Below are 26,620 nucleotides of genomic sequence, written 5' to 3'. Positions count from 1 at the left end.
TTTGATGTTCTCTGGGTCCAGGGGGATCCCTATGAAGCATGTCTTGAAGGGATCACCAGCTGATTTCAGGGAGATACACATTTGATGCTGTAGATACTTAAGAATCAGATGAGTCACAAGAGCCGTAGCAGGGCAGGATGCAAGCACCAGCAGAAGAAGTATCATTTTTCAGGTGAGGTTTTACCCACTTTGCAGGAACCCACTGTGGTTTCGATGAACCTGAAACAACACAAGCATACCCTCGTCCCCAGGTTAGTAACTGATAGGAATTGTCCTATTGGGCAGTCTTAGGATCAAAAACAGAGACAGAAATGTCAACACCAGCAAAGTGTGCCGCGTTCTTTGAAAAGTGAAAGTAAAGACGATTGTTATCTGAGATGGAGTGCTTAGGGTTAAGCCAGTTCAAAACATAAATCACTTTGCTCACTATGTTATGCGGTGATCCCCCAACCTCCCCCTTTTCTTTTAAAAACAAGGCTAAGTAGTTCTTAACATCCTGATGTTAAGTGGCGGTACTGCCAGGCAGACCGAGGTGAATGGGATGTGGACATGAAGCGGGGTGGGAGGGGGTTAAATCCTCCTCCTTCCTCTGCCAGCCCAGGGATGATTCACAGCGGCTGCTGAATCAAGTCCTCATTAAGCAGGAGAGTCGTTGTACTGCAGTCAGGGCAGGAGGCAACAATCATTCTAGTCTGTGTCAGGGGCAGGTTGAAGGTTTTCGCCAAAGCCTTGGCTGAGATGAGCAGGATGCAGCAGGGGGAGAGAACGGAAGCGCGGCAGTGGCCAGACTAACAGAGCAGAGGGAGGAACAGGATCGGCTTTCTCACCTCGGTCCCCCACCCAGGCCACAGAATGCAGGCGGCCCGGGGCCCCTGATCTGAAAAGCCTGCGAGAGACAAAGGTGGCAGCGGGAAGGCTCTGGAGCGGCCCACCCACCCGCCCTCTTCCCAGCCAGGTGGCGGCGGGGATTAATTAACACTTTTTCTGCTAGAGGAGGCACATCCGAACTTCCTCCAATAGAGGTTCTTTCAGCATCAGTCACAGCGGGGCAAGCCCACAAACTTTCAAAGTCATCATAGCCAATTTTGCACAGTGTGCCATACAGTTCTGCCAGTCTCTGGGCTTCCTTGTTCTTAGTTTGGACTGCTTCCCATAAGCTTTTTCCCAGCTTATCCCATTTTTCCAAGGAAAAGAGTTCTTCAGTCTTAGTAATTATGCCCTTATCTCTTCCCCAGTGTAATATCCAGGAAACTTCTGATCTCTTAACAGGCAGGTCATATTTTTTCAATAAGTCCTCTAAGGTATTGAGCGCAGTGCGCTCCGTGGCTGATACAGCCATTCCCATCCCAAATTCCCTGATCACCGGTCAGTCGTGGCCACTTAAATCCGCTTTTCTTCTAGCGCTGAGTGAGGGGGTGTTCAGCACTTCCCTACCAACTCAAACTGGGATGTCTTCTCCCCATTCGACTCACTTCCCTCACGTTGGGGTCACCATATGTCCAGTCCGGAGGAGGGAACCCAGGCCGACATCAATATGATGCATAAGCTGGTTCGTTTATTGATCACAGGATACATACTTTTATACTCTACATTTACGTAACCAATTACATAAGCATTTTAGCAAGCATTTTTTTCACATGCATACCTTGTGTATGTCTTAGGTGATTGTTTTGAGAACCAAACAGTGTTTTGATAAACAGAATGCAGATTGTTTTGAGAACCAAACAGTGATTTGATAAACAAAGTGCAGAAGGTAATTATTTCAGAATGTGCTATCTATCTGAGCCTGGGAATACACCTTGTTAGCTCAGACATGCAGCTACTCCCTTATCTAAGCTCTGAAGTACATCTTGCTGGTTAAAGCACATAACTATTTCTGTGTTAACCCTTCATAGCTCTTAGCCTGGAATACATATGACACAACATTAGAGAATATAATCTAGAATTATATCCTTCCTTGACCTTGTCATTCTGCTTCTGTTAATGCTGAGATCCTCAAGTCTTGCGAAAAGAGCTTGAATGAAAATTCTTCAAACAATTTGATGGCTTCTTTAATGTGGTTTAGAGGACTACTCCACCATGTCTTTCCATCCCTTTTGATTCTTGTTCATCATGCCTTAGCTCTTCTCCCTAATCCTACACTTATAGAGGTGATGCTTTGACTCCAAAGTCAAGGCCTAGCTTTTATCCCTATTCAGTTTCATCTTATTTTATCTGGTTCAGTCATCTAGCCTTTCCAGATATTTGTGGACCCTATCCTTAAAACTCCCCCCATGTTCTGAATGCCAAACATAGAACATTTCTCATCCTTTAGAGTGTTACTGTCTTTGGAAGTCCCCCCCTTCAGATAACTGTTCTAATCCTTACCTTAATTTCTTCCACATAATGATATTGATTCCACCAAACAAATGGACTTTCTCTCCTTCTTTCCACTGTAGCAGATACAGGAAGACTTGCAAGAACTTGAAATTAACATTAAAAATCTGAAACCCCAAGTTCAGGAAAATCCCAGTCACCAGAGTAAAATCAGTCAACTTTTATCTGATTATCAGGCTCTGAAGAGGTCTTTGGAGGTAAGTTATCAAACATAAGTTAAAGTAACAACTTATATATACTTTATATTTTGCAAAATGCTTTCACATGTATTATCTCATATATATCTCATAAGGACCCTGTGATTTAGTGTGTTTATTATCCTAATTTTACAGATAAAAAAACTGAGGCTTACAGAAGTTGAATCAACCAATAAATATTTGTTAAGGAGCCTATTTATGTGCCAGTCACTGTACTAAGTATCAGGATATAAAGAAAAATAAGTCAGGTCCTGCTTACAACTAAAGGTCACAAATATAGTCCACAAGTTATGGAGCTGGGTCTTGAACCCAGATCTTTTGACTACAAATTGAGTATTGTACCCAACAGAAAGGGTATGGACTCTATGCCAAATGAGATGTTGGGTTTTTGTATATGGCCAAATTCCAATAGGAATTTGTTTTTCTTGACTATGAATATTGTTAAAAGAATTTTGCTTTTCTCTTTTTCTTTTTCATTGTGGAGGCAGGGGAGTGAGAAGAAAAGCAAATAAATGTTTGTTAATTAGAAATTTTTAACTTTAAAATGCATTGTACAAACCAGTAGTGGCAATAAATTTTTAGTGACTGTTCCTACTCTCTTACTAATTTCCCCTTAGGTTTAACCACATCTCAGAATTTGGGGTTGAAACCAACAACAAAAGTAGAACAAAAGTGTGTAATTTTGTGCAAGTCATTTCACCTAATCCATTTTATAGTGAAAAAAACAAACCAGAAGAGGTGTTATCTAAGTTCTAAAATTCCTTCTATAGCTTCAACATCCTTACATTCTCAGATTCCTTCAAATTCTAAATTATGTAACATATTATCTTTTAAATAATTCAAGCTGAAATTGAATACTAATAGCCAAAAAACTATAGTTCATTTTTCTTTATTACTTTATAAGTTTACTTTTCTCCTGGGAGGACATTAACAGGGAAGATAATTAATGAAACTGTTTTATTCCTACTTTATGAATGAAGAAACTGAGGCTCAAAGAGTGAACTTTTTCTTTTTTCCAAAGGCACATAGTTAATATGGCAGAACTAAGATTGGAATCCTTATCTCTTGATGTTAATCCATTATATCATGCTACCTCTCATGAATCCATGCCATTGGTATTATTAGTCACTCTTGAGTACATTTGCTGTGTCCCTTCACTATACTATGCTATGCCCTAGATTCCATGGAAAGATATAAAGAAAAGAAAGACCTGATTCCAGCCCTTGTGTAACTTGAGTATTTGTCATAGAACTGGATTACAGGGTAGATACTTAATACAGGCTTCCAGATTACTTTCTAATCTGTTTCATTTCTAAACTGTTTCATTCATTGCATATGTTTATCCATCACTTAACAGTGTGTGATACATGTAGATACTTCAAAAGTATAGTATTGATTTTATTAAATGAATGATATAGGAGACATTACACAGGGTTGTTGTGGAAAAAATGTTTTGTAACCCTTAATGTATTGTAGAAATGTTATCACTGTTATTTAGTAACATGAAAAATTTGAAATAAGAAGGTTCTGGCTCCATAGGAGTTTCCAAAACAGAAAAGAAATGTATAAGTACATTCATATTTATGGACAACTTTTATACCAAAGAGAGAATAATAAGTTTGAAGGAGAGTACCAAGCAAAATGTTATGAGACATTTTTGGATGGCTCAATCCCAGGGAGGTCCCATAGGAATACTGTGACCCCTGAACTGAGCCTTGAGAGAGATTTCAGTAGATAGGAGATTGAAGAAGGAGCCTCCTTGTATCTAGTTAAAAGGTGACCAGATGTCTTTGTGCCTTTCATGTAGTGGACATTAAATAAGTCCTTATTAAGTTGAATTGATTTTGTCATTGGTATGTGAGACATAAAGTAACCAGAAATCAATTTAGAATAATGACCTAAGTAGATAAGCTTCATAGAATATCACATCTGTAAAACACTTTAGGGTTCTTCTGGCGACCTGCTAATTTTACAAATTTGGAAGCTAAGTCAGTAGTCAAGAAGGGAAGGAAAGGGAAGAGGAAGGGAGAGGAGAGGGAGGGGAAGAGGCAAGTGTACTATTAACTGTGCCAAAATCTTTCCATCTATTATTATCTCATTTGATCCTCACAACAACCCTGGGAGGGAGGTACTATTCTGATCTCCATTTGATAGTTGAGGAAATTGAGTCAGGCCAAAGTAACTTGTGAACCTGGATTTGAATACTGGTCATACCCCAGTGGAGTGGGTGGAGTGGAACTGCCTCAGTCACTGAGCAAATTAGAAAGCAGAGCTAGGACTTCTCTTCTGTCCCCTTTTTTTACCTCATTATATTCACAAACTAGTCATCTGTTCAAACTTGGTGCTAATATATTAGGCACCTTCTTGGTTTTGTAGATAACTATGGAACAAAGCCAGCAGCATGTTCAGGAGCACTGGACATTCAACCACAAACTGGGGGAGCTCCAGCAGTTTATTGAGATGGCCAAACAAAAGTTGGAATCCTACCAAGGGGATGAAAGGCAGTGGAAGATGGACAGCCAATCTGGAGAAGATATTGAGGTAAGTAGATTTTCTCCTTAGAAATGGTATTTTGGGGGCAGCTAGATGGCACAGTGGATAAAGCACTGGCCCTGGAGTCAGGAGCACCTGAGTTCAAATCCAGCCTCAGACACTTAATAATTACCTAGCTGTGTGGCCTTGGGCAAGCCACTTAACCCCACTGCCTTGCAAAACCTAAAAAAATGGTATTTTGGGGACAACTAGGTGAGGACCTCAGACACTTAATAATAATTACCTAGCTGTGTGACCTTGGGCAAGTCAAATAGCACCATTGCCTTACAAAAACTAAAAAAATGGTATTTTGCTGGAAATGAAAAGTCAGACTGCAGAAAATTAAGGAACTGTTTTGAAAAATACAGTTTGAGGTGCAAGTGAGCTAACTCTTGATCTAAGTAGAGTATCAAGTGGAAGCCATTTCTATTCATCATTGAGCTTTTATTTATTATGACTTTGGATTTTGAACCAGATTAATAATGTAATTCTATGATTGAGGATCAGCCTAAGCTTTTACAGGAGAATAGGTAGAACCAAATTTTGATTTATGCTCACAGTTTAAATTAACATTCCAAATTTTTCTTTCTAAATGAACTTGCCTTCTGATCAGCTATAGCAATATGTTTCTCTTTGAAGGGGATGGAATCATGGAATGCTAGAGTGGAAAGAACATTAAAACATTAAATATGAGACCACAGATTCAGGGAATGTTAAATTAAATTTAAATGGCTTAGAAGATATCTTACAACATGTAATGTTAAAATATAGAAAGTAGAAAAGGATCTAAAGATTGTTAAGCACAGAATGTTAGAGCTGAAAGAATATTTAGAAAGGAACAATAGAACATAAAACATTAGTACCAAAAAGAACTTGAGTTTTTCTGGTCCAATATTCTCAGTGAAGTAGGAAAGATCCAAAGAACATTTTCTGTTTTTGGAAGAGTTTTCTATTCTAATAATAATCTCTTTTAATATCAGCAAAGGGATATTGTATTGGGGCAAAGGAATACCTCCCTTTTTAATTTAACAACATCAGTACCAGAGATATTTTACCAACTTTTGTCTTTAAGGCCTTTGGTGCCCCATCTCCATTACCCACCACAAAGATGTTACTGTTCTCTTTGTTCATATTGCTTCTGTCTGTTTCTTTTAGCTGCTTTTCCATGACCTCTTCTTTCATGTCTTCAGTAGAAAAATTAATTATAATAAAATCTTAGAGTTATGAACCTAGAGGGCTAGAAAGAAGCTGGGAAATATTTTAGTCCACCCTCTTCATTTTGCAGATTGAAATGTTGGTGCAGAAAGAGAAGTGAGTTATCTAAGGTTTAATAGTAAGCTTGTGATGAGGCAGGAGTAGAATAAAGCTCTCTTCTCTTCTTGTTCTGAAACGTTTCTACTGCACTATCCATCTCCTTTGTGACTCGAACCCAGTTCCCTGGTATCCTCAAATGACTAGTACATTTTTTTTTATTGTACTCTAAGGGAAAAAGGCAAATGGCAACAAATGAAGATTATAAAATACTTATTAAAACTGAGTTGCAACCCCAAAATGAATGCCTAGTACTTGGTAGACATTCTTTTTTTTTTTTTTTTGGCAAGGCAGTGGGGTTAAGTGGCTTGCCCAAGGCCACATGACTAAGTAATTATTAAGTGTCTGAGGCTGGATTTGAACTCAGGTACTCCTGACTCCAAGGCCAGTGCTCTATCCGCTGTGCCACCTAGCCACCCCAGTGCCACCTAGCCACCCTAGACATTCTTATTGATCTGTGTTCTTAATATCTTTAGTCCTGAGCAGTTGACTTTGATATTCTTTAGTACATCATGGAACCATTGGATATGGGGGGAAAAGGACCTTTGGATTCTCAAGTTCAATTCTCATTTGCTAATCCTGGCTATTGCCTCATGTATAGAATAAAAACTCTGGAACTTTAGAGTTTATAATAGATTTTCACCTTCACTGTGTCTCATTTGGTCCTCACATCTCCACATTTGAGAAAGTCCCTACTTAAAAGTATCATTCCCATTTTAGAGATGAGGAAATTCATACAATTTCAGTGAATTGCCAACTATAGTAATATACAACTAAAAAATTACTGAACCAGAATTTATAGCAGAGATTGGAGTTAAATTTAGGAAAACAAGGATTAATTTCACAGTTCTTTTCATTATATACTGTTAAGAAAGGCAGAAAAGAAAAGTGAGATTTCTTTATTTTATTTTTTATGCCAGAACTTTATTTTATTTTATTCTGACACTAACAGTGTGGTCTGGGGGAAATCCCTTAGCTTTCTCAGTCCTCTGTTACCTCCCATGAAGTGTGAAGGAGTAGGGGTAGTCTAAGTGGCATCTAAAATTCCTACATATAAGATCTTAAAATTGTCAATGAAAACATTAGCATATCCAAATAATAATAAAATGTGATTGTATGTGACTCCCACAAACTGCATAATTATTTTCCTCTATTCCAATTATTAATTTTAAAATGATAGTAGCAAAACCAACTATTTCCATGTCCCTTTCTAGTCTCTTTTCTTTTTAAAATTGTTGATATACATTCTTTTTGTTCATCTACATTTCCCAACATATTTTCCTCTCTATGCCATCACCCCCCAATCTAGAATATCTCTTATAGCAAAAACAGTTTAAAAAGAAATAAAACATCAGTACCATTTGACACATCAACCAAGTCTAACATGTGCTGCTGTTCCATTTACCTCCACTTTTACAAAGAAAGGGAGGAAAAGAGAATTTCTATCTCTTCTAGCCATTATAATTTCACAAAATTTAAATTGCTTTGTTTTTCTTTTTATTTCCTCTTGTAGTTATTTTCCTGGTTCTACTCATTACATTTTGTATCAGTCAATATCTTCTCATCTCTCTATATTCATCACATTATTTTTACATGATAGTACAGCAATAACATATTAGTAGCACAATAGTATTCCATCACATTCAATCACAATTTCTTTAGCCATTTCCCAATCAATCATGTCATCCTCCCTCACCCTCAAAAATTTTTAGTGGATCCCTATTGATTCTTTGATAAATTACAAAATATATCTGAGATCATGAACTTCTAAGAACAGTGATTGTTTTGCCTTTCTTTGTATACCATACTTAGAAGAGTGCCTGACATAATAGATGCTCATTAAATGTTTACTGACTGGTGAACTGATTTTTTTATTTTTGTTTTTTAATATTTAATATTTATTCTCATTTTGTACAAATAATGTTTTTTATACATTAATAAAATATTCTTGTTTAAGAGTAAACAAAATACCCCTCCCCCCAAAAAATATAGACTTGCTTGAACGATAAAGTGAAGGGGAGAGAAAAAAATTAAAATTAAAAAAATAGTAGTAATAATTGTAGGTATGGCCAGGTGGCTCAATGGACAGAGCACCAGCCCTGGAGCCACAAGCACCGTAGCCCATATCTGGCCCCATACACCCAACAATCACCCAGCCGTGTGACATGCAAGCCACCCCAACCCCACTTCCCTGCAAAAACCAAAAGAAAAAAGAAAAAGAAAGACCCAAAATAAAATAAAATAATAATAATAGTAGGGGTGGCTGGGTGGTGGACAGAGCATTGGCCCTTGAGCCAGGAGCACCCGGGTCCAAATCCGGCCTCAGACACCCAACGATTACCCTGCTATGCGGCCCCAGGCAGGCCACCCAGCCCCATTTGCCCTGCACCCCCCCCCGAATAATAATAATAACAAATGTGCTTCAGTCTGTGTTCCAACACCACCATCTCTGTCTCGGGTGGATCACATTCTTTATGATAAGTCCATCGCAAAAGTTACTTCCATATTTTTCCACCGTTGCCATTGCTGATTGCAACTCCCTCCTTTCTTATTTCTCCACTACCATGTACTATATTTTCTCTCTCCTTTCACTCTGACTCTGCTGTAGGGTATCAGTGGTGCAGCATACAGATCCCTGGTCCTGGGGCCAAGAGGCCCTGAGCCCCCATACCACCCCTTAGGCCCAGAATCCACCTGGCCCTAGGGTCCTGGACAGGTCATCCAATCCCAGCCCCTTGCAAGAAGTAAAAAAGAAAATGTGTTATATCTGATCACTCTCCCACCATGGTCTATCCTCTTCTCCATCACTCACATCCCCCGCTTCCCCCGTCCCCTCCCTCCTTCTTACTCCAGATGTCTATACCCCATTGAGTATATATGCCGTTTCCTCTCCTAGCCACCTCTGATGAGAGTAAAGTTTCCCTCATTCCAGCCTTGTCTTCCCCCCTTCCTTATCATTGCAATAGCTCATTGGAATAAAGAAAAATCTTATTATATGAAATATCTTGGCCTATTCCCCCTCTCCTTTGTTCTTTCTCCCATTAACATTTCCCTTTTTCTACTGACTCCATTTTTACACCATATTTTATCTTCAAATTCAGCTTTCTCCTGTGCTTCAACTATAAAAGCTCCTTCTACCTGCTCTATTAACTGAGAAGGTTCATATGAGTATTATCAGTGTCATTTTTCTATGCAGGAATACATGCAATTCATCATCATTAAGTCCCTCATATTTTCCCCTTCTCCTTCACTCTCTATGCTTCACCTGAGTCCTGTATCTGAAGATCAAACCTTCTGTTCAGCTCTGGCCATTCCAACAGGAACATTTGAAATTCCTCTGGTTCATTGAAAGTCCATCTTTTTCCGTGGAAGAGGACATTCATTTTTTCTGGGTAGTTGATTCTCAGCTGCATTCCAAGCTCTTTTGCCTTCTGGTATATTGTATTCCAAGCCCTATGAGCTTTTAATGTAGTTGCTGCTAAGTCCTGTGTGATCCTGATTGCAGCTCCATGGTATTTGAATTGTGTCCTTCTGGCTGCTTGTAATATTTTCTCTTTGACTTGGGAGTTCTGGAACTTGGCTATAATATTCCTGGGGGTTGTTTTGTTTGGGTCTCTTTCTTGGGGGGATCAGTGGATTCTCTCCATTTCTATTTTGCCCTCTGCTTCTAGGATATCAGGGAAATTTCCCTGTAGTAATTCTTTGAAAATGACGTCAAGGCTCTTTTCCTGATCATGACTTTCAGGTATTCCAATAATTTTTAAATTATCTTTCCTAAATCTGTTTTCCATATCAGTTGTTTTTTCAATGAGATCTTTTACTTGACCCTGACATTCCCTTTGCCTTAATCTATGTCTTTTTTCCCTTTCATAGTCAAATTCCTAGAAAAGGTCTTTTATACTTATTTCTACTTTGGCATTTCCCAATTCCTTGTGATCAATCTCTTGACCACATTACTCTCATTACTTATGGATAGATTATCATCCATGCCCAGTCCCATTTGTATGGATGTACTCTCATGGCTCTATCCTTGGCCTTCTTTTTTCTCTATCCTATTTTTTTTTAGAAAATTTCCATGAGCTTTATTATCATCTCAATGAAGATAATGCTATATCTACATATCTGTCCTTCATCTCTCTCCTGAACTTGAGTCTACTATCATATGTCACTAACTGCCTTCTAAATATCTCCAATTTAACTTAATCAAAAATGAACTCATCATCTTTTCTAAGCCATCTCTCTTCCAAACATTTCTATTTTTTAAAGACACCACAATCCTTCCTGTCACTCATGTTTATAACCTTGGCATCATCTTTATCTCTTCACTATTCTTCACTATTCATATCTAATTAGTTGGTTCTCATCAGTGTATGTTGAATAGAGACTGGAAAAGACTCTCTGCTAGTTACTCACCCCCTTAAAGAGTTAAGGTTATTAGGTTCTAACATCTATCCTCACTTTCCACCCCCTAAATCTAATGAATAACTGGCAGGTATCTTGATTATAGACTATAAAACCTTGACATTAAACCACTCATCTTTCAGTGGCTGGTGGCTGAACTCCCTGATAAGGAGGTACAACTGCACTTGATTGAAGCTCATGGTCACCTGGTAATGGAGACATCATCTCTTGAGGGAGTAGCCCTTATTCAGAGGGAATTAAAGGAACTAACGGAGTCTTGGAAGTCTCTGAAGTTGCTTGAGGAAACATTGTTGAGGTAAATAGATATTTAAGAATTTTTCTTTCCATTTTCAAAGGTTGCTTGTGACCCATTATTTAGAAAGACAGATGAATCTCTAGGTGATCAGTCCCTTATGTAATGCCAGCTCATAAATGTGATGGCAGAAATAATTACAAGTATTTTGAAATTTGTCATACATATGTAAATAGCACACTTATGAGGATGTCCATGGCCAACTTTGTTACAAATTTATTATATTTGGTTAGAGCTCTGATTCTCTTATTGCAGGGCCTTGCATATAGTATTTTCTTCAATGGATCCTTGATCTCATTAATGTGAGTACTACTTCTACCAGTGAAGATGTTTTATATGATCCTTCTTGGTAATAAGCTATAGTTTAATTATGTATTCTTGTCATACATTTTTCTATCACCTGTTGGTCCCCTACCTTTAAGATCATGGAATCTCATTGCTAATTGCCAACTAACATCACTAGGAGAATATTGATATCAAAAAGTTGGTATTTTGTGGCAAGGAATATGATGGGATCACTGAAAAAAAAAACTGTCTAGTTTCCAAATCAGATCCTGCCTATCTTACTCTGATTCACATCTGGATCCACCTAGCTAACTGTCCATTAGCAATGCCTTCCCAGATATGCCAACTAATGAACTAGCTCACTGGGATATCCTTCCAATTACATATGATAATCTGACAACATACTAATGAAATGTTTATGAGCTCAATGGAATAAGTTCAGTTAATATCTCCTGACTCAGGGTCTTATTGTAAAGCCCTATAGCAAATATGTTATACTTAAATAACATGACAACTTTCAGTATATTCAAATACTTATAAGCCATGAGTCATGTTTTTCATAAGGTTCTGAGTACAATTTTTTATTTATTTTTAATGACAGTTGGTTTTGCATTTCATGATCTACTTTGGAATGACTTAAGACAGTTTTAGGTGCCACAATTTTTTAATGAGAATACTTTTTTTTGGCTGATAACCTTATATCATAGTAGTTATTTAGTGTGGTCTTTTAGATAATATTCACAATGTCTCTGATCTTAGTTTCCACTGGTGTAGTGGATAGAATTTTGATTTATGTCTGAATCCTTACTCTGCCACTTAAAACTTTTCTAAACTTAGACCTCAGTTGCCTCTCTTGTAAAATTACAAGAGAAGAGATAATCTCTAAGGTCTTTTCAGCTTTCTCGTAAAACCATATGACTTTTTATCATTTGTCTTACTTTATGAGAATTATTCCATTTCCTAAAATGTTATTTTTCCACCTGCTTTTTAAAAATCAAGTTGTACTTTAAACTCACATAGGGAGTTTACTATTCAAAGAAATTGTATTGTGAATCCTTTGCTGAAGCAAAGAATTCTTTTGGTTCAGTGAACTATGATTGCCAAATAAATCTTTTAGACATTGGAAAGTCTGGATTTTCAGATGTTGTTTGCTTAATGAAAAATACATTTTTGTCACACTCTCTGAAACATATAGTAAATACCTAATTGGTCCTGTACTGCTATCAGTTAAGTTCTGTCAGCAGACTGTAACTCCTCTGGTCCCATGTCTAGGTAAGATTGCTGTGTTGGACCACAGAAAACCAAATGTTAATTTCCATTTTGCCACTACCTTGCTACAAGAACTTTATTAGGTCATTTTAGTTCTCAGTTTCCCCTCTGTAAAGTGAGGGGGCTGGACCAGGTAAAGTACCTTCCAGGCCCCACATTATGAGGATATGAAAATTAGGTTGTCACAAACCATCAGAGTAGAAGTTTTCTATTCTCTCACTTAGGGGAACTAGATATATAAAAATTTTTGGATTTTTCCTCTAAGGCTATAGACATTAATGATGATGGATAAGCTGAGGATGGTCCCTCCACCATCAAAAATTTCAGCTTCTGTTTTATGAGTTGCTGTAGCTAAATAAATTTATGACCTGAGGCTTGTCCTTCCCTTAGGTCACCAGGCAACAGCTACAGTATATCACCAGTCCCTCCTCAGTGTTTTTCCTTCTTGCTAGTAACTACCTTGTGTTTCAAAAGAAGAAGTATTGAGAATCCAGTCACCTCCTAACCTTAGTGAGGCACTAAATTATAGAAGAGTATATCAATAAGCAATGAGTAATGCCTACTATGTGCTTAGCATTGAGCTAAGCCCTGAGAATACAAAAAAAGATGAAAGAGCCCTATTCTCAGAAAGCTCACAGACTGATGGGGAGACAATATGCCAATAACTACATATAAATAAGATATATACAGGATATAGTGGAGGTGATCATAAAGGGAAGATTGAGGAGGATCAGGACAAATTTCTTCCAGGAGGTTTTTGAAAGAAGACAGAGAAGTTGAAAGGTAGAAGTGAGAAGAAAGAGGATTCTGAACAAGAGGGACAGTCTGTGAAAATACAGATTGGGGAGGTAGAACATTGTGTGTGTGAGGTGCGGCAACAGGCTGGGCTCCCTAGGTAGATTGCAGGGTATATGAAAGGAAGGAGGTGTAAAGATTATTATTCTCATTTTGCAGATGATAAGGTGAGGCACAGAGAAGTTAAGTCTCTCTTCTAAAGTTTTATATTTAGTAAGTGCCAGAGCTTGGATTTGAAACCTGTTTTTTTTTTAACTCCAAATCCAGTCCTCTTTCCACTACACCATAGCTGCTCTGAAGGGTATCTGGTTGTTTTTCCCACAGCCAGAAGTGGAGACTGAGCATCAGTATTTCCCAAATGACTAAATCATGGTGATCAAAATTGATGGTTTGGTAAGACAACCATTGGCTTTCAAAATGTTTTACTCACTGCTTTCAATATGGGGAAAGGTGTTCCTTAATAGGAATATTTTTCACTACTCAAATTATAGGGATAAAAAGGATATATAGGAGCATAGAGGAACAGAAATGGTTTCCATGACCTCTCAATATAAACTTGCACTCTCCTCTTTACCTTTTCCATCATTATCATCAGTCAACATTTGTTGCATGCCATGAGGGTCATGGTATTGTACCACTGGCTTCAAGGATATTTATAGGAACTAGCAAAGATGTGAAATGTCTGGGAAGAGCTTGCTACTGAGTACTTTGTCTTGGCTTTCCAAAGATTTTTGTAAAATATGCCTCTTGTCTGTCTTTTTGTTGTTGCATGAACCATAACAGAGGAATATGTCTTGTGAGTTCCTCTGAAAGTGTGAGTCATCAGATACACACTAATATCATAATATTTATTGGGTTGCTTTGTGTCTTCCAGACTCATTGGGAAATGGCAGCTAAAAAACAAGGAACTGGATCCAGGAAAAAAATTGATTTTTTCCAACAATATCCCAAAGCGTGGGTTTCTCATAGATTCTGTGGACTCTGTTTCTAGGCTCCAGGATAAGGTAAGTAAGGGTTTTAGGTAGGATTCTCCAAGGAGAAGAATGATAGCAAGTGACTAAGGAACTTCTGAGTCATGTACCATGAAATATCAACTCCACTCAATCCCCAACTCCCATCCCCATTTTTAACCTTCTAGAGAAACACACCCAAGGGTTCCATGAGGAAACTTGGGGTTCTCTTTGCTTAAGACCTTCCCAAAATACTGAAAATAAAGGCCATTTACACAAGTTTCCTCTTCTCCCATTCCCTACATCCCCAAACCCTTTGACACCAGTCTTTTACTCCAGTCTCTGATGAAGAAAAATACCTTTCTATTTACCAAGGTCAACCACTGACATATGCCTTTGATCTTAGACACTCCTGTCTTCTCCAGCAAAGTACCCCAACAATTATCCCTTTTTTCTAATCTTCAGTCTGATGTTGCAAATTGTTTAATGTCTATTAACAAGTCCAAGCCTCCTCCATTACTAAAAACTTTCACTGGACCCTCTTCTTCTTTCAGTCTATCATCCTGAATCTTTCCTCCCTTTTATAATCCAACTATTACTCTCTTGAGTGTCCTAATCTTTGTATAAGCAGTTTTCCATGGCTGGTATTTTCTCCCTCCTTCACCTTGGCTCTTATACTCCATTGCATTAAAAACTCAGTTCAAGTGCCACCTTCCACATGAAACTTATGCCCCCCCAAAATATTTTTTTCAAGAAAAATCCATTTACATATGCTGCCTCCATTTTTCTGTTACTATTCAGATTTTTGCCATCTGCCTTCTGTTTCATCATTTGACTGAAACTGCTCTCTTTGGCAAAGTGGATAGAGCACCGACCCTGGAGTCAGGAGACCCTGAGTTCAAATCCAGCCTCAGATACTTAATAATTACCTAGCTGTCTAGCCTTGGGCAAGCCACTTAACCCCATTGCCTTTAAAAAAAAACCCTAAAAAAATAAGTACCTAGCTGTATGACCTTGGGCAAGTCACTTAACCCATTGCCTTGCCAAAAAAAAATTATCAATGAACTCTTTAATTTTCAAATTAGGTATTCCTTTTCTTAGACCTTATCTTTGCCTTTTCTACAATATTTGAACCAAATTTGACACTGTTCATCACTTCTTGGGTACTTTCTCTTATATTTGTCTGACCACTTCTTTTCAACCTCCTTTGCTGGCTCTTCATTCATATTATACCAATTAACTGTGGGTATACCCAAGACACTGTCCTAGATCTTCTCTCTTTGTAGTCTTTCACATGGTAACCTTGTTCACTTCCATAGGCTTAATATTATCTCTAAGCAAGTGTTTTCCAGATATATGTATGTATCCTTATTTCCTTCAGGCCTATTATCACCAGCTTCCCCTGAACCTTTATTTTTTTAAGAAAGATTTTATTTATTTTGACTTTATAATTTTTCCCTATTCTTGCCTCCATCCCCCCACCCCCCACAGAAGTCAGTCTGTTAGTCTTTACATTGTTTCTATGGTGTACACTGATCTAAGTTGAATGTGATGAGAGAGAAATCATATTCTTATGGAAGAAAAATAAAGTATAAGAGATAGCAAAATTACACAATAAGATAACAGTTTTTCTCCCTGAATTGAAGGTAATAGTCTTTGGTCTTTGTTCAAACTCCACAATTCTTTCTCTGGATACAGATGGTATTCTCCATCTGTATCCAGCCCAAAATTGGTCCTGATTTTTGCATTGATGGAATGAGTAAGTCCATCAAGGTTGATCATCACCCCCGTGTTGCTGTTAGGGTGTACAATGTTTTTCTGGTTCTGCTCATCTCTCTCAGAATCAGCCTTGAAAGTTTCAAATTGGGTATCCAGTTCATAGACAGTTCATTCAGCATGTCTAAAATTGAATTCACTGTCTTTCCCTCCAAACTCATCACTGCTGAACTTATGTTTTTAATAAAAGCTTCACTATCCTAGTCTCCCAGGTTTGCAGCCTTGGTATTAACTCTAATTCATCATTTTCTTTCACCCCACATTTCTAATCTTTTGCCAAAATTTGTTTCTACCTCCAGCTCATTATCTTTTGCATTCATCCACTTTTCACTATCACTATGATAGTTCAAATACTCATCACCTCTTGCCTGGACTATATAGTCTCTCTGCTTCAAGTGTGTCCCCATTTCAATCCATCATTCACACAGCTACTAAGTAATTTTCTTTAAGTGAAGGTCTATCTATGTCATTCTCCTACTCAAAAACTTTCCCGTGGCTCTCTATTGCCCATCACAATGATTTTCACCCTTTTTTGTCTCTTTCCTCCACAAATAAAGCTTCTCCATTCCCCACCACAAGCAGAGCTTTATGGAAAAAAGGTAAACTCAGAATTATATTGGAGCTTCTTTTCTCAAAATTTGATTTTCTCCAGCTTAGCAAGGAAATAATAAAAAGATAACAGTGGTTAAAAATAATTCTTGTTCTACCAAAAATGCTCATCATGATGGTTATGAGGATAGTGTATTTGAAAGAATTTTGAAAAGTCTAAAGCATTATCACATAGAAGGGGTTTATTATCTATTTTATACTGGTAAAGAGACAGAAGCTTCAAGTTAAGTGGCTTGCCCAAAACTGCAAAGTTATGAGGCAGATCTGGGACTATAACTCTAGTTTTCTAATTTGTAGACCAGGAATTCATTTAGGTAAGATCTAGTAACTTTCTGTCTCTGATCCCCTGAACATGGGAGTGAGAGAATCTAACAACATAACAATCATGATGAAAGCTGTTGATTTTGAAAGATATTGAAACTCTCTATAAATGCAAAATAATTTGTATTACACTGATCTTCAGACATTCCATGGAAGTCAGATGTTATTCCCATTTTAGAGGAAAGGAAAATAAAAACAAGAAAGAAAATGTGAAAGATCTGGGTCTTGGATTCAGATCTTCTGATTTCCCAGTCTAGCAGTAGAATTAGAAACCCCTTACATATGGAAAACATGACACGGGATTGGATTTTCACTTCTCAAGTGATTGGGCTCCTGACTTCCTGAATAAATTAATACCATTCTATCATGCAAGGTTCCTGGGTCTGGAATTTTGGAAAAATAAAACTACAGAGTTGACTCATAAACCTTAGGCAGGACATATATCAAAACTGATCTTGGGCCCACTCCATCTGCCTTGCTATAATTAGCCATGCTAAGGGGCACCACTTTCTCTTCCAAGGGAGACAGAAGGCTGATCAGGAATGTAGTATAAGGTGGTATAAGGAGGTAAAAGAATGTGAATAATTTATACTTAATAGCTTATACATAAAATGCCTTAATTTTCCTAGCCCTTTAACATCTGTCATCTCATTTGATGCTGACCATAACTTTGTGAAGTAGACAGGAAAGGAATTACTCATTTTTTAAAATTCATCAAACGACCTCTTCAACTCTCATCAATTCAATTATCATTTCTATGTAGATGATTCCCAACTCTATCTGTGTGGTCCTAATATTTCTCTTGAACACCAGTCCTCTATGACTGCTTGCTATATTCATTCTTGTGCATTTCAACTCAGACTTTTCATGTTCAAACTTAAAATATTCAAAATAAAAAAAAATGTTTTTCCCTATAATCTACTCCTCCTTCTAATTTCCCATTTTAGTTAGATGATACAACCAGCCTGATGTCTTAGGGCTATCATAGGTGAAATTTAACGTAAGAGTAAACTGAGACAATTCTCTCAATAAAATAACATTTATCAACTTTTTTGGAGCTTTATGAAGAAAATGTAAACTCAAATTCTATTGAAGTTTCTCTCAAAATTTGGTTTTCTTCAGCTTAACAAGGAAATAATGAAAAGGACAAATAAATTCTTTTTTCTACCAAAAAGTTTATCCTGAGGGGGTGATGAGGATAGTGCATTTGGAAGAATTTAGAGGTCAAAAGTATTGTCCCACATAGACATAGATATTATCCATATTCTGCCTATCAACAAATGAACTTACTTCTATTTATTTCAAAGATCACAAGTTGACAGATAGCTTCGGGAATACAAAACAAATAAAGAGTTTTATGGATTTAGGACAACATGACTTGATTATAGAACCAAGATAAAGGAAACAATATAATTGGTTAGATGTTCTAGATGTTTGGTAATGAGTTTAATAACAACTCCTTCCTTCTCTCCTGAGACTAATAATTGCTAATTGTTTGGGTGCAGGTACAAGATAGCATCCGGTCTTTTTGGACAGTAAACCAGACATCCTTGAAATATAGCTTGGTGATGTAAAGATATAAGACCCAACTCTTTTGTGTTCACATGTATCCTCCAAGGTCAGCTGAATTTCTTGAGGCAAGAATAGATTGATTATTTTCAGGAAAGCTGGATTTTTAAATTTAACCCGTTGCAGAATAGTCAAATTATGAACCAAATTCAGAGACTAAGAACCATGAATTATTAGTTATAAGACAACATCAATTAATGGTAAATAGGATCAATAAATGATACTATAACCATTTTAATCCTCTCAGTGATATCCTTGACTTTTCCCAACCTCCAATATACAATCAATTGCAAGTTTTAATGTTTTTGCCTCCATAATCCTTCTTATATCTGACCTCCCACCCCCACCTACATCTATTCACATAATATCTACTGTCAGTTTGATTCATTTATGTCCTAACTGGTCTCACCTCCAGTCTTTTCCTTCTCCAATTCATGCTCTACACAACTTACTGAATGATATTCCTAAAACACAAATCTGACCATGACATCCACTTCCTCCAAACATCTTTTTAACATTTCACTCTTGTTTCTGGGATAAAAATAGAAATTCCTTTGATTGATAGAAGTTATCTGTAACCTGGTTTCAACTGGGTGCTATCTTGTACCTGCAATCAAACAATGACCACTTTTTTATATAAATTTTTATTTACATACAATTATATACAATAGTAGTTTCTACTTATCATTCTGATACTATATTGAATTTTACAATTTTTCCCCCAACCTCCCTTCCCTCCCTTCCTTCCCCCACCCCCTCACAGAAGACAGTCTCATAATCTTTACATTGTTTCCATGATATACATTGAAATTGAATGTGTTGAGAGAAAAATCATATCCTTGAGAAAAAAATTAAATAGAAGAGATAGCAAAATTATGTAGTACATAAGACAACTTTTAAAAAAAATTGAAGCTAAAATAGTCTTTAGTCTTTGTTTAAACTTCACAGTTCTTTGGATATAGATGGTATTCTCCATCACAGATACCCTAAAATTGTCCCTGATTGTTGCACTGATTAAATGAACAAGTCCATTAAAGTTGATCATCACCCCCATGTTGCTATTATGATGTACAATGTTTTTCTGGTTCTGTAATGAGCACTTCTTAATCTCAGGAGAAAAGGAGGGGATTTCCTGCACTGAAGAAAATAAAATTATCCCCTTCATAAATTATTTGCTTCAGTCAAACTGGCCTGCTAACCATTCCTGCTATATGACATTCTATTTCTTATCTCTGGACATTTTTACAAGTGACTACCTATGTTTGACAGAATATATTCTCTTCTTACCTCCACTTTGTAGAATCCATAGATTTCTTTAATGCATAGTTTTGCTGACATCCTTTACATGAGACATTGTATTATTCTTTCCCTTGAGAGGCTGAGAATTCTCCTCTTGAAATTATTTCGCAAATACTTTAAGTTTTTTACATGCAACTGTTGTTACTATCCTAATAGAATTAAACTTAATTTGATTGAGGGACTCTTTTTTTTTTTAACTTGATATTTCCAGCACTTAACATGGTGCCTGGAATCTAGGAAGTGTTTAATAAAATGTTTGCTGAATTGAATACCTCTATTTTATTCGACCAGTATTCAAATGGAATAATCTTAAAATTTCACCATCTTTATTGCTCTCCTATGAATGCTCTCTATTTTATCAATATTCTTCCAGAATTGCCCAGAACTGAATCTAGTACTCTTAATGTGATCCGATCAGGACAGGAACTATCCTGCCTCTCTTCTTCTGAAAACTCTCACTCCTAATGCAGAATAAAAATGGAATTAGCTTTTTTGACTGCCATGCCTCTCTGTTAATTTACATTAAATTCGTAATCTGTTATTGCCCTTTTTTTAGATACATACAAAGTTGAGAGCAGGGATATTAAGCCCAATTTTCAGATTTTACATTTATCCGTACTAAATAGCACCTGATTGTTTGTCTTGACTCATCATCATAGTCTCTTGAGATATGATTTTGGTGTCTAAACCTACCATTCAATGAGCTTTCATGTCATACTTCAATTTATTTCATCTGAAAACTGGGAGTCATACCATATATGCCTCTACTAGCATAATTAATAAAAGTATCCAATATTATATGGCTCTAGTACTGAATCACCTCAGTAATAACCTCTTCCCAAATTGAGTTAAAGTAATTTTTGGGTCTAGTCATTCAGACAGTTCTGAATCTAATTGGGCATCTAATCATCTAATCCATAATTTATTACCATGTCCACATGGTATCACATTATAAACCTTGTCAGATTTTTTGCTAAAATATAAACTGTAACTATAGTCTGCCCCAAATTTGCCAAAAAAATTGTCAAAAAATGAACTATTCTTGATGAGGTCAGGAAAGCTCTCTGTGATCAATATCTTTGTAAATGTTCAATAGCTATTATTTTTCTCTAGAATATTGTCATATTGAAGTCTAGCTTATTGACATATTCTGCAGACTCCACTTTGTTCTCCTAAATCCTACCCTAGTGGTAGCTCTCTCATTCTCTCCGATCTTTCACAGGATCTCTGAAAAATCTTCATAATCATGTCTCAAAGTTCTTTCAGAACCCTGTAATGTCATCCATCATAGAACCTAGATCACATCAATCTTGGGTTTCAACTCCATATTAAATTGTCCCATTCCTGACTATTTAATTTTACTTGGCAGATAAGAATCAAAATAAGAGCTAAGTAGTCTGCCTTCTCTCTCCCATCTATTATCACAGTCTCATCCATCCCAACCAGTAGTCCTATTACTTGTTTGATGCTCCTCTTTCCCCCAAAATAGCTAAAAAATTTCTTGATTGTCCTTAAAGTCCTCACTACCATAGTTCATTCTGAATATTAATATTTCCTATATTATTATACACTGGAGAACGTAATGGCAAACCACCACAATATCTTTGCCAAGAAAATCTTACCGTATTGGCATGTTATGGTCCATGGAGTAACAGTCACATATAACTAAACAACCCATCATTTTAATAAAAAGTCATGATTTTGTATTTATTCTTTCACTGCTAGTCTTAATTACATCTTCTACACTTATTTTTAAAATTCCAAATTGATCATTGATTTCTCTGAATATCCATATCAATCTCCACACAAATTTCCCTTTTCTCCTTATTGGATTTATTTGTGTTTTCAGAATTCCGTCCTTGAAAGCTTCCTAATCCAACTGGGGCTGATTTCTTCTTGAAGCTACTATTCTTGTAACCTATACTATTTTAAACAATTGGAAACCTTGACTTAAATATGAGTCATTTTAAAAGTTTTTCCCATCTCTAGGTCCTTGACCTTATTTAAAAATCAAAATCACAAATACATGATCCTGTCCTGTTCCTAAGAAATTCCAAATAACTTTTAGAAGGATGACCAGCTGAGTGTTGATTTTTATTTCTAATACTTTCTCCTTCTTATGTAGGGAAATCCATACACAGAAGAAGAAGAAGAAAGTAAAGACAATTTCTCCAAACTCCTGAAAGACTTCGAACAGTGGTTGCAGGTGGAAAATACAAAGTTGATCAAGATCATTGGCATGAAAAACTCCACTGCTAAGGACTCCAAAATAAGAAAAGACAAACTGAAGGTATGTTTCTAAGTAAATCATTTTTCCCTCTAGATTTATTATGGTATTATTAGCAATTATGAGTGATGTGATTATTTTAAGTAATTTGTTAAAATATATAGTTCTTTATGGTTTACATAGCATTTCACATTCATCTCAGTTAATCAACAAAACAACTCTGGGCTGTGAAAACAATATAACATTTGTTGTAATTTTATTTTTTGGATAGGATGATAAAATATTAGAATTCAATGGACCCTTAAAATCATAGAATGAGTCAGGTCAAACCTTAGAATGATAAAGGGATCCAGAAGAAAAAGATCTTAGGGATCTCATAGTTCAACTCTCCTAATGAGACCAAATGACTTTCAGAGACTCAAATGTAAATCTAGTAAGAGGACAGTGCCAAAACCAGAATGCTGGTACCTTGACTCCTGGAAATCAGTATTATTTGCACTATATCATGCTGCCTATCTTTTACTGTTAGCACTTTGAGAAGTACCATCCAATTTGAAAAAAAAATTGACATGCACTCTTATTTTTATTTGCTCACTCATTCTAGTCCCTTTTATCCATTTATCTTGAAAAAGTCTTTCCTGGAATTCTCTTAATCCAAACCCTGAGAATCAGGGTTAACAACAACAGTAATAATCGGATATATATTATCTAAACTTAAATCCTAAAAACTTTTATCAGACCTTAACTACTCTTTACCTGTAACATAATCTGTAGAACATTAAAGGAATTATTCTAAAGGATAATGACTTGTTCCAGGACTATTTCTATCTGAACTCAAAAATACTGAGAAAATTTTTTTTCTATATACTAGAGGCAGTGGATATAGTATGGTGCCTGATGCCTGAAAGACTCATCTTCCTGAGTTCAAATTTGGCCTGAAATACTTACAAGCTGTGTGACCCTGGGCAAGTCACTTAAACCCTGTCTGCCTCAATTTCCTAATCTGTAAAATTATCTGGAAAAAGAAATGGCAAATCACTCTAGTATCTTTGCTAAGAAAATCACAAATGGGGTCACAAAAAAGTCAGATATGAATTAAAAATGATTGAACTCATAATAATATAGTCAGTCAATGTTCCCTAATGATACAATGTTGTGTTTTCATTGAAAAGCACATTAAGAAGTTGCTTCATCTCATGAAAACTTTCTCCAGTAACATCAGAATCTCATTTGAACTTAATAAGTGCTATATTCTTACTGTGTAGGAATGCAAAATGATGAATAAAATCTTTGAGTTTGAATTCTAGGGTCAAATAGGACCATTGAAGGAAGTCAATACTTACGTATACTTTATCTTTGATTGCATGGCAATGCACATTAAGCAAAAGGTCCAGTACAATGAGAGAGAGGCCATTTCCCCAGATGTGAGGGACTTGGTCACCATGCTGCCCACCCTATAGTCAAGTAGCCAACCCAGAGAATCAGGCAACATGACTAAGATTCTAAATAGCCCCTGGCTATTGCCATTAAATAATAACCATTATTATTGATATTATTGATTGTTGTCCACTATTGTCCTAATGTCTAACAATCTCCTACTACCTGTTACTTTTTTATATCTATATTATTCCATCACCAGTCACCTGGGAGCAAACTATTGTCAAACTCCATTTTTCAATATCTGATCTTTATTCTTTTTTTTTTTTCGCAAGGCAAATGGGGTTAAGTGGCTTGCCCAAGGCCACACAGCTAGGTAATTATTGGGTATCTGAGGCCATATTTGAACTCAGGTCCTCCTGACTCCAGGCCCTGTGCTCTATGCAATGTGCCACCTAGCTGCCCATCTGATCTTTATTCTTAAGTCTTTCCTACCTATGTTCCACTACAATCCACTCACCCCTTCCATTGTGCCTCTGGAATTCCATATAGAACAATTTTCCTTTCAATCTGGACTTGCCTCAACCCACCCCAGGCAATAGAGTGATACAATAACTATGCTCCCAGGTGAAGCACTGAGCTTGGAATTAAGACCTGAGTTCAAATTCAGCCTCTTACATTTATTAACCATATAACCCTGGATGAATGATTTAACCCCCTGTCTGCCTCAGTTTTGTCAACTGTAAAGTTGTAAAGACACTTCCCTCCCAAAATTGTTGTGAGATCCCAAAGTTACAATATTTGTAAAGTACAGTGCCTGGTTAAGCAATGCTTATTTCTTTACCATTCTCCCCACTGAACACACTAGTCCTGGAGGGGGGGGAAAGGCCCTCTTCCTCTCCCCCACAAGAGTTTCTGTCTCCTGCCTCTTTCAGACTCTCTTTACTGTCATCACTCAGCAATATCTCTTCCTATCATATTTGCATGATAAAAGTTTTCCATCCTATTCAAATCATCATACTTGTTTTTCTTTTTGCAAGGCAAATGGGGTTAAGTGGCTTGCCCAAGGCCACACAGCTACGTAATTATTAAGTGTCTGAGACCAGATTTGAATCCAGGTACTCCTGACTCCAGGGCCTGTGCTTTATCCACTACGCCACCTAGCGGCCCTTTATACTTGTTTTATACTGCTTAAATGTCACTGTCCTTCCTAGAAGTTCAGCACCTGGATCATCAATTCCTTTATTCCCAACTTTTCCCTTATATTTAGAAACTTTAAAATCTATATTGATACATTCCCTAATCTCTCATTTTCTGTCTCCTTGAATCCATGACCTACTCCTTCACAATATTTCAACCATATCTAGGGATTAGCAAACCATGAATTTCATCATTACCTAAAAGTATTCCACTTCCCTGATAAAAAATTCTGACATTCTTCTTACTTTAACCTCTTATCATTCCATCTCTTCCTATACTTCATCATTCCTAAGCCTTCTATTTGCCTTTTGAGACCATTTGCTGATTAATTTTGTTTCTTTCTGTTCATCTCAAAGCCTTGTAACAGTCCTTAACTCTTTCTTTGCCTAATAATTCTCCTTCCCAAAGTCAACCCCTCTACATGTGTCCTTGTTCCCATACACCTCCTTTCTTCTCCATTGTATTGCCCTTCAGTCATTCTTTTCTAATTTTCACCAACCTTCTTATAAAGTAATTGAAAAGAGCATCTATAATAGGTGCCTCAACTTCCTTTTTCTCTTCTCACTTTCTTAACTCTTTACAATGTCTTCTGACCTCATTCAACGAAAACTGCTCTCCCCAAAGTAACCAATGAGTTTTTAATTGCCAAATCTAGCCACCTTTTCTTAACCCTCATCCATTAACAAAATCATCCTCTTTTTCTTGATACTTGGTTCTTTCTAGGTTTTCAGAACTATTTCTGCCCATCAGACTTCTTCTTAACAGTCTTATGTTTTAAAATCTTCATTTTAAAAGGTGGCTGTCTTCTAAGGCCTTGTCTTGGAGTATTTTCCCTTCTCCCTCATATGTTATTTCACTTGGTGATCTCATCATATCCTGGATTTTAATTCATGTCTTCATGACCACAACACCTGCATGCTCAATAACCTAATTCCTCCATATATACCTTCCCAGTCCTCTTATGCCTTATATTACCACCCACACTCTGCATGCTCCTTAATGCCTTGGACTCCTGGTCTTTTCATGACTGGAATGCATACTTTCCTATTTCATGTGTACTTATTGGTTTCCCTGACTTCCTTCAATTCCCAACTAAAAATCCCAATAAACCTTTTCTAATCCCGCTTAATTCTAGTGCCTTCTCTCTGTTGATTTCATTTTTGTCCTGTATTAATTTCTTTGTCCACAGTTGCTTGTGTATTGGCTCCTCCATTAGACTGTGAGCTCAGGGGAAGGCATTATCTTCTGCCTTTCTTTGTATGTCCAATGCACATGGTAGGTACTAAATAAATGCTTATTTAATGACCAACTAATTGGTTTCTTCCATGCTGCACTAGAAAGTTGCCCAAGTTTTTCTATCTTTAAAAAATCTTTGGTAGATCTTACCATCCCTTCAAGATACCATTCAATAGCTCAATTCCATTTCTAAGGGAAACTGGGAAAAACACTGTCTACACTTGTCTCTCTGCTCTCATTCCTCAACCTTTAACTAATAAGCTTGAGCACTCAACTGAAGTTTTTATTTCCAAAGTTACTAATGATCTTTTCAATGTCCTATCTGATTTGGTTGGTCTGCAAGCCAAACCATTAGCTTCTTATGAAAACTCTCTCCTCTGGATTCTCCTGCCTGTCTAGTTCTTCTCTGATCTCATCATTCGTGCCCCGCTCAGACTTTGTTCTGGACCTTCTTCTCTCCTCTTCTTCTCCTCCTCCCCTCCCGTTTTCCTCCCCTCCTTTCCCCTTCTCTGCTCTGCTCTCCCATCTTTGACTCAATTATCATCTCTATGGAGATGGCTCTCAGCATCTCAACAAT

At 36.9% G+C, this 26,620-nt stretch overlaps 1 protein-coding gene across 4 annotated transcripts in view; it reads left to right on the top strand.

Moving 5' to 3' along the window:
* The window catches only part of SYNE3 (spectrin repeat containing nuclear envelope family member 3), a 205,250-nt gene that overhangs the window by 134,020 nt on the left and 44,610 nt on the right, over positions 1-26,620 (top strand). For 3 of the 4 annotated variants that reach the window (XM_074213018.1, XM_074213016.1, XM_074213017.1), the window contains 5 exons: positions 2,439-2,573; positions 4,950-5,114; positions 10,961-11,133; positions 14,354-14,483; positions 22,129-22,293. In XM_074213018.1, the coding sequence (XP_074069119.1) occupies positions 2,439-2,573; positions 4,950-5,114; positions 10,961-11,133; positions 14,354-14,483; positions 22,129-22,293 (768 nt within the window). Of the gene's footprint in view, positions 1-2,438; positions 2,574-4,949; positions 5,115-10,960; positions 11,134-11,385; positions 11,433-14,353; positions 14,484-22,128; positions 22,294-26,620 lie in introns of those variants that run through there. The other variant, XM_074213019.1, reaches the window with a different exon arrangement.

The sequence above is a fragment of the Macrotis lagotis genome, chromosome 1 (assembly GCF_037893015.1).
Source record: "Macrotis lagotis isolate mMagLag1 chromosome 1, bilby.v1.9.chrom.fasta, whole genome shotgun sequence".
NCBI lineage: Eukaryota > Metazoa > Chordata > Mammalia > Peramelemorphia > Peramelidae > Macrotis > Macrotis lagotis.
This window is presented reverse-complemented; position numbering and strand designations above follow the sequence as displayed.